Here is a 23543-nt window from a genome sequence, read left to right as displayed (position 1 = left end):
GTGGGCTGTGGATGAGGCTAAATAGTACAGAGCCCTTTCCACCTTTAATATTCTATACCAGCGCTGTCCAACAGAATGTTCTCTGATGGTGGAAATATTCCGTGTCATCCACCGTGGCAGCCACTAATTTCACATGGTCACAGAGCACTTGCAATGTGGCTAGTAAGACAAAAGAACTGGATTTTTAATTTTATGTCATTTGAACAGCCAGACGTGGCTAATGGCCACCATATTGGATAGCAAAGTTCTAGAAGAACAGGCATTCCTGAACCAGACCAGAGTTCAAATCGTGGTGCAGCCACCTTACGAGCAAGCCACGTAACCTCAGTAAGCCTGTCTCCTCCCCTGTAAAGTGTAGCTAGGAATAGTACTCGCCCTGTGCAGTCGTTTCAAGGATTCAATGAGATAATAAGGTATGCAATGGCTTTAGCACAGTCCCTGGAGTCTAGTAAATGCTCAAGAAACATCGCCTTTTATAGGCATCATTATCGACGAAGTGATGAGAACAGCTGGCTTCGTCAGAAACAAAATGGACCCTGTTTGCCAAGCTCGGAGAAGGAAGAAGCCAGAGAGGAGGTTGTGGGGGCCGCAGGGAGGAGGGGAAGGGCTGCTCCCCAGGGCAGAGCAGCCTGCCCCTGTGGGGTGGGGCGGAGGGACAGGCAGGCAGGGAGGCTGGGCCCTGCTTCCAATAGACAGATGGAGAGGGCACGGGGAGAGTGGGTCCAGCATGGCTGAGAATGTGGGAACGTGCTAATGGGCCGTGAAAAGCAAGACTCACACTGGGAAATTGCTTTCTGGCTGCCTGGCGGCTCCGTGTCCTAGGAGTTCCTGGCTGTCAGCCCGCAGGGGGCTCACCACTCTCTCTGGCCTGAAACAGCCCCAAACGCTGACGTTGAAGCCAGGTGAGCATGGGGGGACCATTCGAGGAGGGCTGGAGAGACCTGGGTCCTCGCCCAGCCTGGCTACCAGCTTGCTTGTCCTCTGGGTCTTGGTTTCCCCATTTGAAAGCTGGGGACAAGGACCTGCAGCCACACTTCTTCCTGGGCCATTTGGGAGAAGTCTCTCCTACACAGGGGTGGGGAAATGTTCCCGCAGCCCACGACCGCTTACCACCAACTTCCTCTAAAGCAAACCTCCCCACCTTTACCCCAGGCTTCCCAGAGCCCAGGGCATGCCTGCTGGTCTCAGCAGACAGAAGACACTTTCTGGGAACCTTCTGGAGACGGCATAGTCACAGAACCTTGGCCCTCTCCCCCCAATTCTGGACTCCTTAAGGGGTCTGACTGTCAGGGGTGCTGACAAACATTAGGGTCTTCTCTTCACTGGCTGCTTGCTCAAACACACATGGATCTCCCATATTCTGGAAAAATAACCATCCTGCTCCCCCCAAATTTTTAAAATAAAAACCAAGAACTTCTCTCTCGACCCAACAGCTTGGGGCCATTTCCTTCCTCCCTCTCTGCTGCCAAACTTTCAGAACAAGTGTCCGACATCCGCTGCCTCCTCTTTCCACCTCCCACACTCCATGAACCCACCACAATCTGGTGCCCACCCCCGGGCTCCCTGGAAAAAGCTCTGTCAGCCCCACCCACGCACTGCCCCTCCCCCCCGCCCCTGCAGCCCCAGCGGGCCTGATGCGCCTTGCCTGTCCCACACCAGGCGGCATCTGTTTGCCCACCTGCCCTTTTTGTTCCTAGGTGGCTGCACTCTCCCTGGCACCCGGCCTCGCTGCCAGTGCCCGCCCCTCCTCACCTCCCCCCGCCCGATCATTACTCCCTGTTCTCTCCCCACTGTCCTCTTTACCCCCTCCCTCCAGCCCCTCCACCAGGACATTAGCTGGCATCTTTGGGGAGGGTCTGGGCAGACCTAAAATTTAGACAAAATGATTCTGTGTCTGTGTATTAGTCTGGCCAGAGGATGCGTGTCTTCCATCAGCTTCACGAAGGATTCTGGGACCTCCCCCCGACACCTGCAAGATGGTAAAAGCCACCGACCATCATGCAAGGTTGAAATCTGCTTCCATATAGCCCCTCCTCTCTCCGGAATCCTGGTCCCAAGTTCCTAGCTACTCATCATCTTTCTTGGATGCTATGTGACAGGCAACTTGTAATAAAAGTCCAGTCTCCTCGAAAAGGATCCCTAAGCATTCCCCCTCTCTGAGATGAGCTGGGGTGATTACAGAAAGGTCCTGGTCAACAGGAACTGTCATCTGTGAGAGGACCAGCATCCGGAACCTCGTGGTGATAACTCACTGCCCAGGTTAGCCGATATGATCACTCAGCAGAGCGTAAGGCCTGGGGGTATGGATGTCAGGGTAGATGGAGCTGGAATGCCTCGGGGGGAAAGGCTGGTGGGCGGAGGGGCCAGGCTGTGGGCCACACATGACGGCATCTGGAGCTGGTACGCCCAGTAACATCGTCCCACTGATGTCAACCTTTTCCCCATTCCACAGATGTAGAAACTAAGGTCAAGCCCTAGAAACTAAGACTCCCGACTCACTGTCCATTGCTCTCTCCAATACCCCACACTCTCAGCTCAGAGGCGGCCCTCACCCGGGGTCCACAGGTGGGCTTTAGGGCACAGGGATCTGTGAGACATAATACACCCATTAGGTGGATGGTAGTAAGTACGCCTTTTTCTCGGAAAGTGCCTGTGGGTCATATGAGATTCTCTGAGGGCTCCCAGGTTTCCAGAATAGTTAAAAAGCAGGGGTCAGATTTGTTGAGAAACAAAAGGGCTAGCCTGTTTCCATAATACCCACCTTCGAGTGCTTTAAGCAAATCCCTTCACCTTTTTGGGCCTCAGTTTGCCTATCGGTAAAATCAACTGTTGATCATGTTTAAACCCGCTTTCTCTTTCTTGTCCTTGTTTTCTTTTTAAGTGGCGAGGCCCTTTTAAAATAACAGACAAAACACAGCTGTGTAGGTCTCTGCGTGGCAAATAGATCAGAGGAGATAGGGACTGTGTGGGCTAGGGGCCCCCTTTGTTTGGTTTGCTCTCTCTTCTCCCCAGTTCGCTACAGCAGCTCTGCCCAGAACCCCACAAACTCTAGCATTTTACAGCCAGAAAATTCTAGGAGCATATTCCTGAATCCTTACATCTCCCTCCTCCCACCCCGGGCTGCAGCCGCCCACGGCCAGGGACTGCGTGTCTTCGAGCTGTCCCACACTCCACAGGCCTGCCCCATGCCAACCCAGCAGAAGTCTTGTGGGGGACACAGAAGGTCTGGGGACCAGAAGATTCTGTTTGCCACAGGGAACATTGAATCAACAGAAGTCCCAACATATTCCTTGTGTCAGCTGTGCATGGGTTTTCTTGAATGGGTTACAAAAAGGGAAATAGAACGATTTTCACAGACCTGGGAGAGAGGGCCCAAGCAGACAGAAGCGGGAGGATGCTGAGGGCCTGCTTCCTTCCCATGCTCCATCCACCCTGAAGCCTTCTAGAAGTTCAAAGAGACACTAGAGCCACGCACCAGACAGGAAAGAGGCTGGAGTGCCCATTCTTCTGTGTCATGCATTGGCTGTGTGACCTCAGGCAAAGCCCTGGGCCTCTCTGGGCCTTAGTTCCCCATCCGTGAGACAAAGGAGCACTCCTCACTCCAGTGTTCTGAGTGGGACTGAGTCTCTTCTGGCCACTAAACTACCTCCCACGCCATGCTTGCAGCATCCCGCCAGCGAGGGCAGGAGGGAGATGGAGGCAAGGGGACGAGAGAGGGCTGTGAACGCGCGCGACTCTGCTGCCAGAATATTCCCAACCTCCTGAGGCTGCGTCCATCTTGCTGGGAGAGGAGCGGTTCTGATCGTTCGGAAGTCCTGTCTCCGCTGACCTGAACCCCACACCCATGCTCCTCTACACATTTGGCTCTGCTCTGCCCTCCAGGGCCACTTCGGGGAGCCTGCTTAGGGTTCTGGGGACCCACGACATTCCTCCCAAGATGAGAGGAGAGGACACTCCTCTACTCCGAGGGGCCTCTCCTTCCTGCTCAAGTCCTCCGGTTCCTCAGTCCTCTCTCATTTGATTTGGCTTCCAAAACTTCACCGCCCTGCACGGCCCCTTCTAGGGTATCTAGAGGTTTTGAGAATTCCTTCTAGGCCCTAGGCATCCAAAAGTTGGGTGCAGGCTGAGCAGGCCTGAGAAGAGCAGGGCCCTCAACCTCCCCACGCCTGACACGCTCGTTCAGAGCCATTGACTGTGCTGTTCCCACTCTGAGGAACACTCTTCCATCCTCTTTCCTCTGATCCAGTCTGATTCAAACTCCGGTCTCCCCAGCACCGCCTCCTCAGTGGAACCTCCCCGATACCTTCCTTACCCCGACTAGTTGAGGTCTGTCTGCGCCTCATAGCTCCATGTGTGTGCTCTTAGGTGCATTTAAATAATAACTTCTGAAATGATTTAATTAACGTCCACTTCCCACGAGGCCGTGAGCCCCAAGGGGGCAGAGACTACAGAAGTCTTGCATGTGCTGCCTGCTGGGCTCTGCCCAGGGCCGAGAGCAGAGTACGTGCTCCGGAAATACTTGTCGCGTGGATGCAAGAGTCTCTCCTTTTATGTGACCCCAAGGCCCTCAGCCTGCTCCAGCAAAGAAAGTCCCGTGGGGCCCATCTGATGCCTTGGGGCCACCCATGCCCCAAGAGGGCCTGGAGGGCCTGGGCTGGGCCTCTGGGGGCTGTGCCAGCCTGGCCAGGGGGCGGACTTCCTACTGTGCCCCAGAGAAGCTCAGAATGCAACGTGGGCAACATGCACACAGGAGAAAGTAGACCGGGGCCAAGGGCCTGCATGAAAAGAGGGGAGGGCAGGGCGGGGGGAGCCCAGAAGTCCAGCCAGCATCATCTCGCTCTCCCTACACTGGGAGGTAGACATGGGCCGGATGCCCTGTTGGAGCCGGTGTGCGTGTGTGCGTGTGTGCGTGTGTGCGCGCACATAACAGGATGCAGGCATTGCATTCCAAGGCTCTGCCCTCACCCCCCATAGAGGGCTGGGCCCCCAGACTGCAGGGGTGCCGGCAGCAGTGTCACTGTGTGCTTGTGCAGGGAGGCAGGCGGGCAGGCGGGAGGCTCAGTGGAGTGTCAGTGTGTCTCAGCCTGTGTGGGGGTGGCAGTGCGGGGGTGGAGGCCTGCGGCATGCACCAGAACATGTGCGCGCCTGCCGCTGGGATGGCTTGGAGGAGGAGGAGGGGAAGCCTGTCCCTCTCCCTATGCCCGTCACCCCCTACCTTGGAGACCTGCCCTCCCCCAACTTCCCAGCCTTGGCTTTTGGCCCCTGCACCTGGTCTGGTCCCCTACCTTGGCTTTGCCACTGCCTCTCCCTATGGCTATTTCTCTCTGGGTGTTGGTTCCACCATCTGGGTTATAAATAGAGAGTGTGGATGGTCCTTCCAGGTCTGATGTTCTTGGAGATTGAAATCTCCCATGTGGGTCCTCCACAGAGGGAAGCTAAAGAGGGCAATACCTCTCATGGGGCATTTCAGCATCTGCAGAATTATTCTGATCCCCATTTTACAGATAGTAAAGTTGGGGTCCACAAAGGGATCCACACAGGGTGGCCCAGTAAATTAGAGGCAGACTCATGATTGAAAATAAGCCTCAGCCCAGGGTTCTCTTACCCATAAGGTCATGGCCCCTCTTCCCTAGGAGCATTCCCCAGACACAGCGGCAAGAGGGGTCCCCATCCTGAATCGTCCCCCCCATCATATCTAGTTGGCCGGACACCTGCACACCGGCCATTCCACCTTCTCAAGCCTTGGTCTGCTCATCTGTCAGATGGATGAGTAAGCCCTCTGCCTCCCTCAGAGTCGAGCGAATGGATGGAGAGGTACCTCACCAGCTCCCAAGCGCTGTGAATATGAGGTTATTAGAATCAAAATGCAAGTGTACCCCCATCTTTGGGTGGTGTGTGGATGCCCAGATGTTTTCTCTCCCCAACATTACCCCACTGAGGCTCCTAAGAGCTCAGCCAGGGAAGGATGGGATTGTTGAGCACACTTGGCAGATGTTAGAGCTGGTATCCCATGAAGGGTCCTTGGCACCCAGGACCCTGGGCCCCCGGTGCGGGGAGCGGCTCCAGCCCCCATGTCCCCCACCGATCAGCCAGGCCCAAGCCCAGCTCCTGATACACAGCTGTGGCAGTAAGAGCGGGCAGGGGGGTCTCATCCATCCCTCTGCCAACCTGGCTGGCCCCTGGAGCCCCTCCCTCAGCCCAACACTGCCCCTGTGTCCATTTCAGATCCCAGTTTCTAGAGAACGAGTGGGCTGTGCTCTCTCTCCAGGCTCCCTCCCTCCCTCTCCCTCTCTCAAATAAAATCTGCTTCGGAGGCTCTCTCTGTACAGCCAGTGATTACACAGGCTGCTAGAGCGAGTCTCTGCCTCCCTAACGTCTCCTAGAGGTGGGATTCCAAAGCCCAGAGGGTGTCAGAGGCTGGAAGAGGCATCCTCCTTCTCCGCCTTCTGGAAGCCGACCCCCTCCCCCGATCCTGGCCTTCCTAGAAGGTAGGCTCTGCCAGGAGCTCTGCCCAGGCCCACCCTGAGCACGAAGCCAGAATTACTGCAGTCCGCCTCCAAATGAGCCCCTGTGCTCCTCAGGTCTGCGCCTCTTTCTCTCATCTCCTGGGAGGAGGGAGGAGGGAGGTCAGGGAGGAGTGAGTTGAGCTAGTCTCTGGGGACTAGCTTCTAGGGGACCTGGAATCGAGATCCTGGCTTACCAGTCATTGGGGCCTTTGCCCAGGAGCAGCAAGGGGCTCTGGAAGCCGCTGCCCCGACTCCAGACCACACCCCACCCATCTGGCTGACCGCCAGGTGGGACAGAGGCAGCTTCTGTTACATCTGTAGCCCACCCTGTCTGGGCTCCTAGAAGGCCTCTGGTCCCAGCCAGTCCTCACTGAGTGGGATGCCAGGAAGCCCTCGAGAGGCACACGCCCTCCCCTCCAGCTGGGCAGCCCAGGGCCCTGCAGAAGGAGCTCCAAAGGCTCCCATGTCTCCTCGCAGGGCCAACCCAGCTGCCTCGGAAAGTCACCCTGCCAGTGATCTGAAGCGGGCTCCTGGATAAGGGCGCCCACCTTCTGGGTGGTGACCGCAGTGTCCCGGCTGGCAGGGACTGAGGGGTCAAGAATGGAAGGCCGGGCCCTGCAGGCATCTTCCCCACTTCTCCCAGCAGCGGAGGAGTTTGGTCGGGCCCCTCCCCCAAGCTGGGCAAACTCCAGACGGAAGGTAAACATGAGGAGGCCCCGGCAGCGGGCTTCCGCCTGCCCAGCCTTCGAGGGCAACAGTGATTCTAGCAGCAGGCCTTGCTGACGGCCCAGTGGGTGCCAGGCCACATCTTCACGTGTACCCCCTTATTCCATCAGCACAGCCATTTTTTATCTCCAGACTGTCGTCTGGCTGGTGTCACAGAGCTCTGGATGGTGAGATCCAGAGCCGGTGCCGTGTGCTGGGCCCACCCCTACCTGCCCCACTGTGCGTCTGGCCCCCCCGCCTGCTCAGTAATACACCCTGGTGTTTCTAACCCAGGCATGGGTTAAAAGAGATGCGGAGCCTCGTTCTCTCTCCAATCCAAGCATCGTGAACCTGAAGCCCATCACAGCCTTCCTAATGTCCTGCAAGCCCCTGACACTGCACGCGACATTTCACAGTTTTGGACTTTTCTTCTGGAGAATGTAGACTTAGGCTTTCGTCAGATTCCTGGAGGAATATGCGACCTAGAAAGGATTAGGAGCCCGCATGGTTCTAGAAGGGAGAGGTCTAAAATGGATTAGACAAGGCCTGGCCATGCCTGCCACCCTCGGTTTTCCTCCCACGGCCCCACCAGGGCTCCCCGTCCCCTGAAATTCTGCCCCTGCCCCCAGTCCTGGCAGCCAGGGGGCTTGAGAAGGCTCCCGAGGGCACCCCCCACAACACCCAGTCTTCATGATATCCATCTCCTCTTGGGGCAAAATACCACTTTTATTTTCACTTTAAGTGCCTGAGTCACATCTCAACTCCATTTCACTGCACCCTGTGACGCAGCCCTCCCAGAGCCGAGCCTTGGTCATACTCTGGAAGGCAGATCGCAGCTAATCAGGGACTCCGTGGGCCCCAGTGGGCACCGGAAGCCAGCGGAGAAGGGACCCTGCGCACATTTAGCACACAGCTTCAGTCCTCGGGAGCAGCTCAAAAGCACACTCAGAAACACGGGAGGCCTGCAGACAAGAGTGAGCACACGTCTGCACATGGGTGTGTGTCTATACAGGGACCTGGTGCGCACCTGTGGGTGTCAGGATAGCCTGGGATGTGAGCGTGTGTGTGCGTGAGCAGGCAGCCTACTTGTACGCAGCCACAGGCCCATCTCTCACACATATGCAGACACCAGCATGAGCTCACGCATGCCTTCAACACCCACACTCCCACCCGAGCCTTTGGCCCAGGCCTCACACACACACACATAAACCTTCCCCTGTGCATGCCCCCGGTCCACACCCGGATGTGTGTGTCCAGACCTCAGAGAGGCACCACTGCGCCCAAGGCCCCCACGGGGATCCTTACACAAAGAGACATCCTTACACAGACACAGACATTTGCACACACCCAGACCTCACACACATTTGCCTGTTGACGTGCATTAGAGCTCTGTCCTGCCACACTCAGGCACATGCAGTGACGCATATTCACACCTTCACCCCCATGCAATCAGCCGGTGGCACCTCTTGTGCCACTTGCACGCACCCACTCTTGGAGGCCTTCCACATGAAGCGCACACCTCCTGCTGCACACACGTGAACACTTGCATACCCCTACAGTGCACACAAGTGTACCCCTGAGTCGGTCCTTACACGGCACACATCCAGACCTCACCCCAGCACATATCTGCTCACAGGGCTCCTCTCCCTGCTGCTGGAGCAAGGACCACCCAGGGCGTTGAAGCTGCCTTGCCCAAGGGGCAAACTCAACCTCCAAACTATACTCCTACCCTGATCCATCCCCAGTTCCTCCACAAACCTAGCTGGGGGTATCCAGGGTGTTTCCCGGACACCCTGCAACCTACCTGGCTGCCCCTGGGGGGCTTTCCTCCCCACTCCCCTCCCACCCTTCTCTCCCTGCCAATCATCAGAGGCATAAAATGAGCTCAGGAGCTGGACAACTTTACCAAGGGACCAGAGCTGGTGTATCACCAGCCCCGGAAATGGGAAATGGTAGTGCCTCCCCCAACTTGCCTGACTGCCCCTCCCCACCTCCCAACACCCAGGAAGCCTCACCAGTCCCTGGGTTATTAACCTCTGCTTTACCGATGCCCTCACTCCAAGAGGAGTTGGGAGGAGGTGGGTGGGGAGGGGATGTGCTTTTGGGGAGAAGTTGGCCACTCGGCACAGTCGCCATTGGTGCCGAAAGTCAGGAAGGACTGCCTGGGAGTGGGCGAATTCTCCCATCAGAGGCGTCCAAGTTGAGGCCAGATGAACACCTCGAGAGAAAGTCCGCAGGGCGTTCCAGCCCCGGACTTAGCTGACTAGGAAGATCTCTTTTTAACCCTGAGTTTCTAAAAATCTGTGTGTGCCTAGTCATGTGCACTCGGCGTGTGCATGCATGCGTGTGCACCGGCATCCACCATCAATCTTTCACCCCTACACACACACTCACCCAGCTGGCCTTGGCACATCTGTGTGCCCGCAAACATGCCTCCACCCAGCTCTGGGCACTCCGCATGGGCAAGCGTCCCCAGGCACATGCAGACTTCCTCCCTGTGTGTGCACAGGAAGCATGCAGGTGCACACCCCCTGCCCGTGACGCTGACCCCCTGCACCCTCCGGAACTCTCTGAGGTGCAACTCACTTTCCCAGTTCCTCGAAGAGCTGGTACTCTTCCGTGAAGCGGGTGCAGGTGATGGTGGCCATCCTGGTGCCGGGCGGGCAGGCGAGGCTTGGGGCTGGAGGACCAGGACGGGGGCTCTGCTGCTCGGCGCCCGCAACTAGGGACCACTCGCCTGCCTGTGCTGCCGAGCGCGAACCGAGAACCAGCTTGACTGACGAGCCCGGGGCTTCTGAGCAGGGCACTGTGGCTGCTCACAGCCTCGCGAGCCTTCGTCAGCATCCAGGTCCCCATGGCAACCACCTCCGAAACGCCCTGTTCCCGTTGCCCCGGTAACTGCTTCTCCAACACCTGCCTGCCTTCCACTGCGAAACCTGCTCCCGGACGCCCTGGCCCGAACCGCACAGAATACGGCAGGCCTGTGTGGGCCCAGGGCGGGTGGACCCGGCACCCCCGGGGTGATGGCCTGAGGGAGGGGTCCGGAGAGGGGGAGAAGAACAAACTTAATCCACAAGTGCTCTTCTCTCTTCCCACCTCCCCCCACTCCAACTGTGGGTCCCTTGTAGCAGACAGGATGGGATTAAGTGGGGCAAAAAGGCAGTTGCCATGGTAACGGCCGGTGGGTGCCACATTCTGGGATGGTCCCCAGGAAAGACAGGATACAGTTACCCTGGCAACTTCATCTCCTCTGGAGAGACAGGTATTGCCCCGTTGCCCTGGCAACAGCCGGGTTCTAAGGTTTACAGGAAGCGATGGCTAATTCATTGGGATCTCTCTCCCAGTGGATCACTGTAGTCCGGAACTACCCCTCTGCTCCCCTCTATACTGTGTTTGGACCTCCGCCTCTGGCTTCCTCATTTGCTCTCAGTCTCTGCTACCCTGTCCATCACACTGGCACTCTAGCTTGGGGGACAAGTGAAGAAGAGGCATCCGGATTCTGGAGGGGACTGCCCTGCCTGCCCACTCATCCCCACCCCTCTCCTCCATCCCATGTTCCCAGTGGGACCATGGAGATCTGGTCTCCTGGGGCTCATGTCCCAGTTTCTGCTTGTGCTTCAAGTCAAGGTGAAAGAGGCGGAGGCGGGCAGTGGGAAGGGAAGCATGGCCTGGCATGGAGGGGAGTGGCTATGGGCCTGCCCTGAAATCCTCATTCCCTTCTCCTCCTTCTCGTTTTCCCTGCCAAATCAAGGCAGCAGCCAACTCTGTGGCCCCAAGATCTCACCCAAGCCCTGGGGGTTTAGGAAGGAAAAGGACAGGACTTAAGGATCCGAGTTCAACTCCAGCTCTGGCGTTTCTTAGCTGTGTGACCCTAGGAAAGTCACTGCCCCTCTCTGAGCCTCCGGCGCCCTTTCTAGAAAACAGAACAAAGCTGCCACTGCAGAAGAAGGCGGTGAAGAAGGAGTGGGCTAAGGGCTGTGGAAGCCTTTGGGAAGTATGTAAACATGAGACCTCTTTTTAGTTTCTGGAAGAGGAAAAGGAAGGTCTAAAGCGGGACCATGACCACCCCCATCACTCGCTTGGACTCAGAATTTCACACCCACCTCCTCCACTCAAGCTCATTTCACAGCCCACCAGGCCGAGGTCTCATGCCAGCATTTGCCCACAGTGAGCACAGGTCGGATAAAAGGACCCAGGATCCAAACCCTCATTTCTACCCCACCCCTCAGAGCCTCCAACTTGCTTTACTGGTCATCTCGCATGCTGGATGCATTGTCTGCTCGTCGGTCATCCCCAGCCCTAGCAGGTCCCTGACTCACTACCTTAGGTCCAGGGGCCCCAGGAGACATCTGAGTCCCCTCTCCCACAATTCTGCCCCTCTTCCCGGGAGTTGGGGGTGAGAGAGAATGATGGGGTTAGCTCTCCGATGCAGCCACTTCTTCCCAGGAGAGAAATGGGAGGGAGGCCGAGGGGAAGGGGGGAGGCGAGCTAGGGAGGAGGGGTAATGGCTTAGCCACTAATTGCACCATTACCACCTTCAGAAAAAGGAAAAACCACTCAGTTTTGTTTCTGCGCACAATACGCTTCCCGCTCCTGCCGCCAACGTTGCAATTCAGCGGCAGAGAAGAGAGGCCTTTGCTTGGGGGGCACACAGCTGGTGGGCGCGGGCTGGGCACAGAACACCACTAGAGGCAAGAGAGGCAGATGCGGGGAGGTGGGGGAAGGACCGCACCCCCATCTCCCTGCCCAGACTTTCTAGCCCTCCCCGGGAGATGGCTCCCCCTGGTGAAGGTGCTGCAGCAGCCCTTAGTGACCACTGAAGCGCCCTCAGTCATTGTCCAGGGGAGAGGAGAGGAGCTCCATGATCTATAGACTGTGTGACTTTGGATGAGCAGCCTACCTTCTCCGTGCCTCAGTTTCTTCATCTGCAAAATAGAGTTCATAATTTCCCTACCTCTAGGGCTGTTTAAGGATTAAATGACATGAGCAGATGAACACAGTAGCTGGCACACTGTGCACGCTCATAGATGGGAAATTATTACTATTAAGAGACTCAGAAGCCTCTCCCTCCTCACACCGCTCTGAGCTGGGGAAGCACACACCACTATCCTTCAGTCCTAGCACGTTGTGGTGCGGTTCTCTGAGTCCCCGTTGGAGTTGAGCTCATGGTTTGAGCACCATCCTGGCCCAGCCTGGTTTGCAGCCTTTTGCCAGGAAAACAAATGACTAGAACAAAGAGGCTAGGAGAGGGCTCACAAGCCCTCTAGCTCACAGGTGCCAACTTAACTTAATGGGGCTTTAGAAATTAACCCATAAAACAAACAGCAAATGTGCCCTGCGGCTGTATAAATGGGAGTCTGAAGTTCTGCACAAGGGAGGTGAGAGTCCTGCTCTGCTGGGAGCTGGCTTGACCACCCTGTTTCCTGGCTCGCCCCATGCCCAGTCCCCAGTGATGAAGTGAAGCAAGTTCAGAAGAGGGCAGAGCACCTGGCGGGAAGTGGGGAGGTGGTACCATTAGGTCACAGGAAGAGCCAGGGGGACGAGAGGAACAGAGGTTAACGGCCGGCTCTCTCCCTGTCTCCGACAGGGACTACGGAGGTCGCCTGTGTGGATTCAGGGAGCAAGAGCAACCTGGCCCCCCGGCCACCCTGTCACCCCCTCACCCTGTCTGTCCGTGCTTCCCTACCTCTGTCTCCCCTTTCAGCTCTGCTTCCTCCTCTCCTTCTTCTCTTTCTTGCCTTTCCTCATTTTCTTCCTTCCCTCCCTTGAGCCCCTTCTTCTCAGTCCTCCCTATCTTTCTTGTTCCTTTTCACCTCCTTTCTTGTTTCCACCTCCCCGCCTCCTGCCCCCCGGGCTCCGTACCTCTTCTCTCCCTCCCAGGCTGGCCCGGCCCAGACCCTGTGTGCGCTGGGGGACGTGCAGTACCTGGCGGCAGAGAGATGGATGGAGAGAAGGGAGAAGACAAGAGGTCTCCTTGGCAACTCTCACACGCACCCTGCCCCCACGTGCCCCGAACCTTCGAGAGCTTAGCCCAGGGATGTGGGCCCCACCTCGGGCAGGCACCCCTGTCTGGAGGGTAACTGCCACGCTCTGCGACAGCTAATTCACTGCCTCCCCCGTGCCCGCGAGGCCGGCAGCTGGGCCTGCCGGTGGCGGGCGGCGAGGAGCCAGGCCTGCCTCTGTGATGCCGAGAGAATGAGCCGATGATGGCGATGGGGAGACTGCTCCTGCCAGACCCCCCACTCCCCGGGGCCACAGCAGGCATGCGAGCCAGCACGTGTGCTCTGGCTGTAACGCTCATGTGGCACTCAGAGCTGGCCTGCGTGCTCCAGGCTGGTGGCCAGGGACGGGAGCCCGAGAGGTCACTGAGCACAGCTGTGACATGCATGCTAAGATAGGGAACCTGAACGTGAACACAAGCTATACCCCAGGCATATGGGAGGGGAAGGAAACAACCCGGGATCAGGGCCAAGGTCCTGGGCCATAGCAGAGGTGGGGAGGGGGTGGGGGGGAATCAGAGCCCCGGGAGCATTGTGACAGCCCTACTGTCATCCCACCTTCCTCAGCCCACACACAGACTCTCATGCACATGCCCGAGGGCCTCAGGATCCTGCAGGGCCTGGGAGGTGCCACAGAAAACGTGCCATCAGAAGGGTCCCCACGAGGCCTGTCCCACTAAGGGCAGTGAGCGTGGGGGGCCGAATCGGCGGAAAGTGGGCCAAGAGAGAAATAATCCAGCAGAGGGTCCAGTTGGAGGGTGATGTGGTTAATTAATGGCAGTGAGTGATGCCAGGCTTCCACTCTGGAGAGAGTGAGGGCTCGGGGAGCATCACAGTCCCCTGAGGGGTCCCACATGGGAGGCAATCCTGGCAGAGCTGAGGGAAGCAGGGAGCCAAGGGACGGAGGACAATGGCTGCTGGGCCAATGTCCACATGGCACGGCCTGCAGTTAGAGGACCCAAGTTCAAGTCCAGTTGTTGACTGGGAATGCTTATGGCAGGGGCCTCCATCTCCTCCCTAGAAATACAGCGACAAGCTGTTCCTTCACGGACTCCAAAAATATGAAAAATAGTTATTTCCACTTTAGAGCCAGGCCCCATGCTAAGCATACTGAGCAAGTTATACCTCACCACGGATGTCTGTGAGATAGGCATGGTCATTGCCTCATTTGCAGAGATGTGACGTGACTTACCCATGTGGGTCTGTGTGACCTCTGTGCTCCTGCCCTATGTTCTTTGACCTACACGAGGGCTGAAAGGGCCCTGATGGAGCCCATGCCCCACACAGATGGAGACCAAGGCCCAGAGAGAGGAAGATACTGCTTCCTCCCTCAGTAGCAGAAGTCAGGAGCAGAGTCGGGACATCATCCAGAATTCTGGACTCCCAAACAGTGCTCCTTCCCTTCCCCTGCTCTGCCCTCCCTCTTTCTGGCGCTGCAGGGCTGCTTGCCTAGGTCCTAAGGTAGCCATTACGTACCAAGTGAGAGGAGGGAATACGGTCAAGGCCCAGGGTGGGGCTAAGAGCCCTGTCCCTCTAGCCAGGTCCAGAGCTCCCTCCTGGTTCCTGGGGGACTAGTCCCCCCTGTCCAGGACTCCACAGGCAGGGCCCAGCTTGGACAGGGCCACCACTGTCTCTAATCTGGGTGGTGGATCTCCTGCCATCTGGTCCAGCCAAAGGGGAAGTAGAGGGTCTGTCTGGCGTCTCTGGGCTCTACTCTTCCCCCAGATCTGTGACCCAAGGGGCCAGAGCTCCTTTTGGTCTGGTCTCCCACCCACCCCTCCCCACCAGGTGATCCAAGCATCCGCCTAGCAGTGCCAGTCAGGGGCCTAAATCAGAGCCCAGACCCAGGTGCTCTGGCAGGGAGAAACTCGGGGGCCACAGGAGACAGGAGGGGATGGGCAGGAGCCATGCTGTCCCCCGGGCCGAGCCGACACCACAGCCAGCAGGCTGAGCCTCCCCTCCCAATGCTCTAGTCCCGGTGGCTCTTTACCCCGGTACCTTCCACCGATGCCAGCCCTGGGGCAGCCGGCAGCACCTTGGTTAGGCAGGCTCGGGGACTGCTGGGCTTGAGTGGGGCTCCTGGGCTGTCTGCTGGGTTCCGGGTTAGGTAGGACTCCGAGACAGGCAAGCTCTAGGCCGGGCTTGTGATCAGACCGAGCTTCCTTCTCAGGGTGTTGGGGGCAGGTGCCAGCCTAAAGCCCCGGCTGGACTTTCTGTTTGAGACCAGGTTACCACACGCAGGTAGGCCTTGGTGTCTAGGGATAAAGGGCCTTTTATGGTCCTGCTCTTATGGCCCCCAAAGGGTGTAAGTGAAGCAGGGCTGGAGCTGGAGGCGAGGTCACCTAAGGCAGGTCCAACTCTCCCAGGCCTCCACTCAACTGGTGCAGGCCCAGAGCTGCCGGAAGCCCTGGCTCCATGCCGCACATGGAGGGCACAGCCCAGACAGCTGGGAGAAGCACCCAGGAGCACTGGAGAATCCTGGGTAAGGGGCAGACTACGAACAACCTATGTGTGGGACACGCTGGGCCTGGAACGCCATCTTCTTCAGAGTCTCCCTCCTGGGCAGGCAGAGGTGCTGTGTAGGCTGGAACCCAGAGGCTTCGGCCTGTTCCGGCCCCTGCCCCTGCATAGCCCAGGCATCGACACCCTAGAGACAGAGGCAGCTGGAGGCGGCAGAGGAAGGGGCCCGGGACACGGGTGGTCACCGCCCTCCTGCAGCCCCGAGCCAGGCTCTCACTCCCGGGCTCAGNCGAGTCCTAACAGGCCTCCTTTGCCAGTGACAAAAATAACTATTTTCAAAATTCACAGCAGGGCTTTCGCCTACACACGCTGCACCGACTGGAACCTGGAGGGAGATTTGCAGAACGCAGTGTGCGCGTGGAGACGCGCTCTGCAGCGAGCAGGCTCTGATCCCCCCACGCCCCTCCTCCCACCCCTCGGCCCATGCCCCCCAGCACACACGCACGGGGCCATCCAGGATGACCAGGGAGGAGGGGCTTCTACAGCATCTGTTGGACACAGGGACACTGAGGCCCGGAAAGGGTCCAGGAGTTGCCAGAGGTCACACAGTGGCCCTGTGGCAGGATGGACTGGAACCCATACATTCCGCTTCCCGGCCAGGCTGCCCACCCCCTCTCCCACTCGCTCGGTCAATGGTGAGCTCACACGTGCCCTCAGGACGCACGTGCGCACACCCCCGCGTGTTCATAGATAGCACCGCACCCCTAGTTTCCAGGTTACTGCATTTTAATCAAGTGCATGGGCTCCTCCACCACCATTAACTTGGCCAGTTCTCTATGACCCTGTGAGGTAGGCAGAGCTCAGGCTAGCACCCCCGATTTGCAGATGGGGAAACTGAGGCCCACAGGTGAAGGACCGGGCCCAAGGTCAAAGAAGCACCCAAGTGTCCTGACTATTGATTCAGGGCCTCTTTTCACAGCCGTTTCTACCACCCTTGATCCTGCAGCAGCTGACAGCCAGGTTGATCCTCTGGGTGCTGGGGGACAGAGCTTTCTGCCACAGCCCCCAGCACCAGTGTGGCCCCAGGGCTGGCCCAAGCCATGTGAAGACCCGGAAGGTCAGCTGCCAGCCCTGTCTCCCCTCCCCTCCCCCGCCCCCACCCTCAGCATCAGAGGATCCCTTCAGAGAGTGGCCAGATTGCATGACTCAGCTAGGGTCCACGCCTCAAGCTGCCTCCACATGACCCCTCACCCAAGCAGTACCACAGAAGTGCAGGGCCCAAGGGTGAGCTTTTAAATGAGCTGGGAGGTGGCAAGGTCAACGGCAACTCCACCATGGCCCCAGCCCCCAGGTTCACATCACAGAGCCACAGAATCAACAGAGCTCATTTACAGATGAGGAAACTGAGGCCCAGTGAGCTCATGCAGACCACCTGAGGTCACAGAGCAAGTCAGTGGACAGGCAGGATTGGAATCCAGGCACCCCAATCTAGTTTATTCTCCCCCAAGCCAAGCCCTGCACCCTTCATTTGAGGGGCTCTATGCCCTCCATGTCCCTGCAGATGGGGACTTGGCCTCAGGCCTCTCCCTGGGGAGGAACAGGGCCAGGTTTGAATGGGGAAGTACATCTAGAGAGACAGAGATCCTCACCTCCCCCCTGCACGCCCCATCAGATCCGCTGTGACATCAGCCTGGTGTTGAGTTTACGAAAAAAGGATCGCAGCTTGCAAATCTTGCACTTTTTCTTGCGGCGCCCTCGGGAGAAGCTTCGAGCCCTGCCTGCCTCTTCCTCCTCTTCCTCATCACTGGCCCAGGGCCCCCAGGCACCCCCATTAAAGTCAGGGTGGGCCCGGGGATTCTCAGCTGGGTAGCGCACAGGGATGGCTGTGCGGTTATAGTCTGCCAGACGGGCCAGCAGGGCACGGACCACGTCAGGCCGCTGGCCAGCCAGGTCCTCCCGTTCGTAGGGGTCGGCGCTGATATTGAAGAGCCACACTGCCTGGCGGGCACTGGCCATACGCTCGAGGTTCCACCAGCTGCCGGGAAAGGCGGCCAGCGTCTGCGGTGGGATCCAGTCGCCGTAGCCGGGGTCGCCCGTTAGCAGCTTCCACTCGCCCACGCGGATGGCGGCCTGCACGGCAGTGTTCCAGATGCCGAAGCCGGCCTCCAGGGAGCCGTGCCGCGCATGGTTGTAGAGCGGGTCGATGTTGTGCAGGATCTCTGTGCGTGGTGAGGCCTGGCCCTCGCTGATGGCCGGCCACACATCGTAGCCGTCCAGCCCATCGGCCACCGAAGCGGTGCCTCCGGCCAGACCTACCAGGGTCGGGTACCAGTCGGTGATGTGCACCAGCGCCCGGCTGGTCCGGCGCTTCCGCTTGAGCAGGGGGCTGTGGACAAAGCCCAGGCCGCGCACCCCACCTTCCCAGTAAGTGCCCTTTCGTCCCCGCAGCGGCCAGTTGCTGCCCCCGGAGAAGGTCTGGCCGCCATTGTCACTAGAGAAGATGATGACACTGTTGTTGTAGAAACCATAGCGCTTGAGGGCCCAGGTGATGTTGCGCACAGCCTCATCCATGCACGTGACCATGGCTGCATACTTCCGCCGGGCCACGTTGCCCATGGTGCGGTAGCGGTACAGGTACTCACGAGGGGACTGCAGGGGCGTGTGCACCGCCTGGAAGGCTACGTAGAGAAAGAGAGGCCGCCGGGGGCTGTGGCTAGCTAGGATGTGGCTGACACGCTGGGCATAGAGCAGAGTGGAATACTGGCCGCTGAGCCCCCAAGCCACACTCTCGCCCTCGTGCAGGTCAAAGCCGCACACCCCCGGCCCGTCACAGTTGTCATAGGTGTAGTAGTCCACGTTGCCCGTGAGCGAGCCCAGGAAGGTGTCAAAGCCACGGCGGGTGGGCAGGCACTCCTTCCGGTAGAAGCCCAGGTGCCACTTGCCCACCATGTGGGTAGAGTACCCTGCCTCCTGCAGCTTCTGGGGCAGCGTCACCTGGTCCAGGGGCAGGCAGTTGGGCTGCCGAGGGCGGATGATGGAGTGCTGGAGCCCCGTGTGGATCTGGTACCTGGTGGAGAGAGGGGAGAACAAAAAAGGCCCGAGTGAGCTACAGACCACTGCTCTGGCCCACCAGCCCCCAGGCCTCACCCTGAAGGGGGCTCCGGTCCCAGTGCTTCCGGCAAACATACAACAGGTATTATCACGTGGGATAAACATTTCAAATGCATCATCTCATTGAATCCTCAAAATCAGCTGAGCAGATATTATTGTCATTTTGCAGATGGGGAGACTGAAGATCAGAATGGTTAAACCACTCGCCCAGGGTCACACAGCTAGGAAGCCGGGGAGTTTAGTTGATCCCAGGTTAATCACGACAACAAAACAATAGCAGCTAACACCAAGCACTCCCTGTGTGCTCAGCATTGCGATAAGTCCCTTATATGAATTATCTCACCAAATCCCCACCAACCTATGGAGTGCATGCATATCATTATTATTCCCGTCTTCCAAATAAGGAAACTGAGGCTCAGGAAATTAAATCACTCGCCCAGTGATTCAAACAATTTGTAACTGGAGTTGGGATCTGTATCCCAGGCAGGCTTCAGAGACTTCAGAATCCCGGAGCTCTAAGCCACTTTGCTCTGGGGCCTAGAGCAAGTCCTGCCCTCTCAGGGAAACTCCTACTCCCTCTTCAAAGCCCAGTCCAAATGTTGCCCGCTCTGTAAAGTCTCTTATAAGTCTCTCCAAGAATGAGTCACTTTTGTTTCTGGGTTAACATTTAGTACACATGATCACTGTCCTACTTGATCATGGGGTTCTACTCAGTTGTATGTGCTCTTGGGCCCAATCATCTGTAATTGGGTTGTGCTTTACTCAACTTTGCGTTCTTGCCACTCAGGTGATGTTTAAAGGACACTCAATTACTTATGGGATGAATGAATGAATGAATGAATGAGTGATGGCACTCAGAGGATTTTAGAACCAGAAGGGACCCAAGTCAACTTCTAGCATATTTACCCCATTTTAAAAACACAGTTCCAGAGGAGGGGAAGGACCTTGCCCAAGGTCACTCTGTGGTCAGAGGCAAAGCCAGGACTTGAACATAAATCCAAGCCAAGTCCAAGCACAGACTCTTCCAGCAAACTAGGCTGTCGTGTCTCCTCCTCCATGGGGGCTTCAGTTTGCTCATCTACAAGGGGGAGTTGGGTTGAATGGGAGATCTCTGGAAACCTTTCAGTTCCCAGATTTTATGAGGCCCATTCTCATATGCCTGCCCATAAGTTCATGTGGCCCCTGGATCCGGTCATTCACACAGACTAAAGCTGTGAGGCAGGAGTGAATGGTTAGCAGAATCCTATATTCCTCATTTATTCATTCAAATCCTTTCTATGGTCAAGGCCCCCGGGTGATCTGCTTAGGGTATCCTGCCTTTACTCAAGTCTTAAAAGTCCCAGAGTAAATAAGGAGCCTGGAACTTCACCAGGGTCTTAGCATCCCACACCTTTTTCTTACCCCAGGGGAATCCAAGTTAAGCCAACACCCGAATGCCTGACACCTTTAATGCAAGCACTAGAGTGAGCTTTCCTGTTTTTAGTTTCCTTAACTTAAAGCTGTTATTATTATTAGCTATCTTTAGCTACTACTGCCATTTTTATTATGTTTTTAAAGCTTTTCTTTTTTCTTTTAATCTATTAATGTTTATTTACTTTTGAGAGAGAGAGAGAACGACAGAGCGCAAGTGGGGGGAGGGACAGAGAGAGAGGGAGACACAGAATCCGAAGTAGGCTCCGGGCTCTGAGCTGTCAGCACAGAGCCCGATGTGGGGCTCGAACCCTCAAACCATGGGATTGTGACCTGAGCTCAAGTCGGACGCTCAACCGACTGAGCCACCCAGGCGCCCCATACTATTGCCATTTTTTAATACTATATGCCACACACATTATTTCATTTGATCCTCATAAAAAACCTACAGGGGAGACTATTAGTATCCCCATTCTACAGATGATGAACTGAGGCTCACAAAAGTACAGCCACAGGCCCAACTGCAGACAGCTAGCAAGCAGTTGCCCCGAGCTTTGAACCCGAGTCTGCACAACACATGCTGAAAACCTCTCAGTCAAACTCATGAACGATTCCATTTAACAGAGGCAGTACCGTAGGGCCCAGTCACAGCCCGGAGCCTCGGCTGGGCACGGCGGAACCCTGGTTTGTAAAGTGGGTGGGCCAGCTCGGAGTCGCCAAAGCTCGTCTGGAAGTGAGTAACACGAGAAAATGCTGGCTCTCTCCAGCTTCGTCAAACACGACTGGATGCATGAACAAACACTAATGAGAGTAGTCAGCATCAGTTGGACGGAGCCAGCTGTGGGGGGCAGGGGGCGGAGGGCAGACGCTGCCTGGCCACACTCAGCTAACTTCACAGACCAGGGGGTTGGAATGGTGCCCTGCTGGCTGCTCATTCCCCTGCTCAAACCAAAAGTCACCTCTCTCGAGAGAGAAATGCTAACTTGTGCACAGTTCTCAGGGATGCAGATTCTTCCTCCCTCTTCTGGAGGCGTGGCAACATTTGGGCTTCGCCACCACCACCACCACCACCACTGATGCCCCCACCCACAGCACAGACACCAGCCCCTCACCCTCTTCTCTGATTCTCTCTCTCCATTTCTGGAGCTAAATGCTGAGTGCCCGAGCGAGGGAAGAAAAGACACCTCTTTGACTCTCGGCTCTGGGCCCTCTGCCAACCACCTGGCCTCTCGGCCCCCTCTCCTAAAGACCCTACCAACTATAGGCACGAATTGGGCCCTCCCTGAGTCCATGTCTCAGTTTCTCCCACCCAGAAACAGGGAGAGCAAGGCTCTGGTTCCTGAGATCATACGAGTGGCTTTTGGGTGGAACTTGGGAGAAGGCATGCCTTGGCCCCCATCCAAGGAGGATTAGCTTCAGCCTTGCCAAAGGATTTTCTCCTAAGTGGCCAGAGTTTGCCTTCCACACCCCCACCTCCCGTTTTCCTGCTCTTTTAAGCTGGTAATCCCGCCACCTTGCCTTGTGGGCAACTCCTTATGGAGAAAGCAGCACATCTCCTTGGGACTTCTGGCCAATTTCGGAGGACTTCGCGGACGAAAACACAGAGGTCTGGAGAAATGAAGTAACTGGCCTAAGGTTCCATAGGTCTCAGCATCCTGTGTCCTTCCGCTTCCCCCATACATCCCCGGGCTTCCTCTCCACGCAGCCTTCAGACAGTTTGGGGACCCTAATCCCTCCGGTGATATAGGGGCTGCCATTTATCGCCAGCCAAGCAGGTTACACACAACTCATCCCATCACCTCTGTTTTTCACGTAAACACTGCTCTTCACTCCGTTTATGAACCCACAAGAAACCGGAGGCTTAGAGAAGGGAAAGGACTTGCTCGTGACCTCAGGGTCTGTATACAGAAGTGGCGTTAAAACCCACGTGGGTCAGAGACTGCCATGTTCCTCCAACAAGGGGATGACCAGATGTCTCCTTCACACGGTGTGTCACGTGTGTCCTAGAACATCAGAGGGAGGAGGCCTCAAAAATGATCAGATCCACTCCGCGGACCATTGGAGAAACGGAGGCCCAGAAAGGGTAAAGGACATAAATCATGATCACACAGGCGACTGGAAACAGTCGTGTCTGAGGGTCTCAGAACTGGCCCTGAGTCCTGGTTTCCCAGGTCCCAGAGTAGCCGGGGCTGTGAACGCACAGGAAATCTCCAAACCGGATTCATTTGGGGCTTGCACAGGCCGCCCTAGCCGCCTGGGTCGTGCCTACCTGCCAGTGAGAAGTTGGCTCCGGGAAGGCGTGCAGATGGGCTGGATGTAATAATTCTCCAACTTGACACCCTCAGCTGCCAGCCGGTCCAGCGTCGGGGTCTCTATATCTGAGCCATGGTAGCCCACGTCGTGGTAGCCCTGGTCGTCGGTGAGGATGAAGATGATATGGGGGGGGTGGGGTGGAGCGGCTGAGGGCTGCTCCACGCCCGCCTCCCCGGGCTCGTCGGCCACCAGGCTCGGCTTGGCCCAGTCCCAGGACAGGTAGCCGAAGCTAAGCAGGCTGACCAGCGAGAGGCCAGTGAGGGCGTGCATCGCCATGCCGGCCCGCGCGTCCGGGCGCACAGGGTTCCCGGGGCCTCACCGCCTCGCGCGCCCAGGGCGCACGGCCCGCACGNCCGAGCCGCCCCCAGCCGCCTGCGCGCCCGCCCTGCGCCGCCCTCGCTCCCTCTCCCCCAGCTCAGCCGGGCCAGCCTGAGACGCGGCGTGGCGGCTTCCAAAAAGTGCTCTCCACCATCCTCCGACTCTCGCCTTCCTACTAGCCCTCGATTTCTCCCGCCTCCTAATTTCTCTCGCCTCTGCTTTCCCTTCCTCCTCCTCCCGACCCTCCAGCCCCCAGCCCGGCCTCTCGCCCCGCCCGGAGTGCTGAGAACAGTCGGGCTCCCCGCAGGGAGGCGGGCAGGACCCCAGCGGGGAAGGGGAGGGAGGCACGGGTTGGGCGGGCCTGGGGGGACACCGCGGGAGAGAATGCGAGAAAGTTGTAACATCTGCCGGGGCCGAACCCCAGGTGGAGGGGCGGGACCTGGAGCAGCGGCTCCGCCCCCGGGCGGGAAGCCCAGGCCCGGGCGTCCCTCTGGCTCCGGCCCCCTCCCGGGCCCGGGCCGGGAAAAGGAGGGAGAGGGGCTGCTTGGAGTTCAATGGAACAGCTCCGAAATGGCCCGGTCAGACATTCCTCGATCTTGGAGTCTTAGCATCTCTGCTTGCCAGCCCTGGAAAGGGACGCGCATAATTTTCTATTCCAACCGGGTCACTCTGCAATTGGAGAAACTGAGGCCCTGAGACGGGTGGGACCTCGTGTAAGTCA

General features: G+C 57.5%; 2 protein-coding genes across 5 annotated transcripts in view; both read right to left on the bottom strand.

The window, feature by feature from the left end:
- The window catches only part of CAMK2A (calcium/calmodulin dependent protein kinase II alpha), a 59421-nt gene extending 49424 nt beyond the window's left edge, over positions 1 to 9997 (bottom strand). For all 4 annotated transcript variants that reach the window (XM_077769008.1, XM_077769009.1, XM_077769010.1 and 1 more), the window contains exon 1: positions 9798 to 9997. In XM_077769008.1, the coding sequence (XP_077625134.1) occupies positions 9798 to 9859 (62 nt within the window). In that variant the 5' untranslated portion in view covers positions 9860 to 9997. The remainder of the gene's footprint in view (positions 1 to 9797) is intronic.
- A 6441-nt stretch (positions 9998 to 16438) lies between these two features.
- Positions 16439 to 22854, bottom strand: ARSI (arylsulfatase family member I). The gene is made up of 2 exons (XM_077769007.1): positions 22461 to 22854; positions 16439 to 18737 (listed from the first exon to the last, which is right to left on the bottom strand). The coding sequence occupies exons 1-2, from the start codon at positions 22778 to 22780 to the stop codon at positions 17339 to 17341; spliced, it is 1719 nt and encodes a 572-aa protein (XP_077625133.1). The 5' UTR covers positions 22781 to 22854; the 3' UTR covers positions 16439 to 17338.
- Positions 22855 to 23543: the final 689 nt, after the last annotated feature.

Source organism: Crocuta crocuta, unplaced genomic scaffold (genome assembly GCF_008692635.1).
Source record: "Crocuta crocuta isolate KB4526 unplaced genomic scaffold, BGI_CrCroc_1.0 scaffold340, whole genome shotgun sequence".
Classification (NCBI taxonomy): Eukaryota; Metazoa; Chordata; class Mammalia; order Carnivora; family Hyaenidae; genus Crocuta; species Crocuta crocuta.
The sequence above is the reverse complement of the archived record's forward strand: the minus strand, read 5'-3'. Positions and strand labels throughout refer to the sequence as shown.

Bases quoted from the DNA above. Each gene is read 5' to 3' on its own strand.
- ARSI (XM_077769007.1), bottom strand. From the start codon at position 22,780: ATGGCGATGCACGCCCTCACTGGCCTCTCGCTGGTCAGCCTGCTTAGC. The intron at 18,738-22,460 runs GTAGGCACGACC...TCTCTCCACCAG, and splicing joins AGCCAACTTCTCACTGGCAG to GTACCAGATCCACACGGGGC.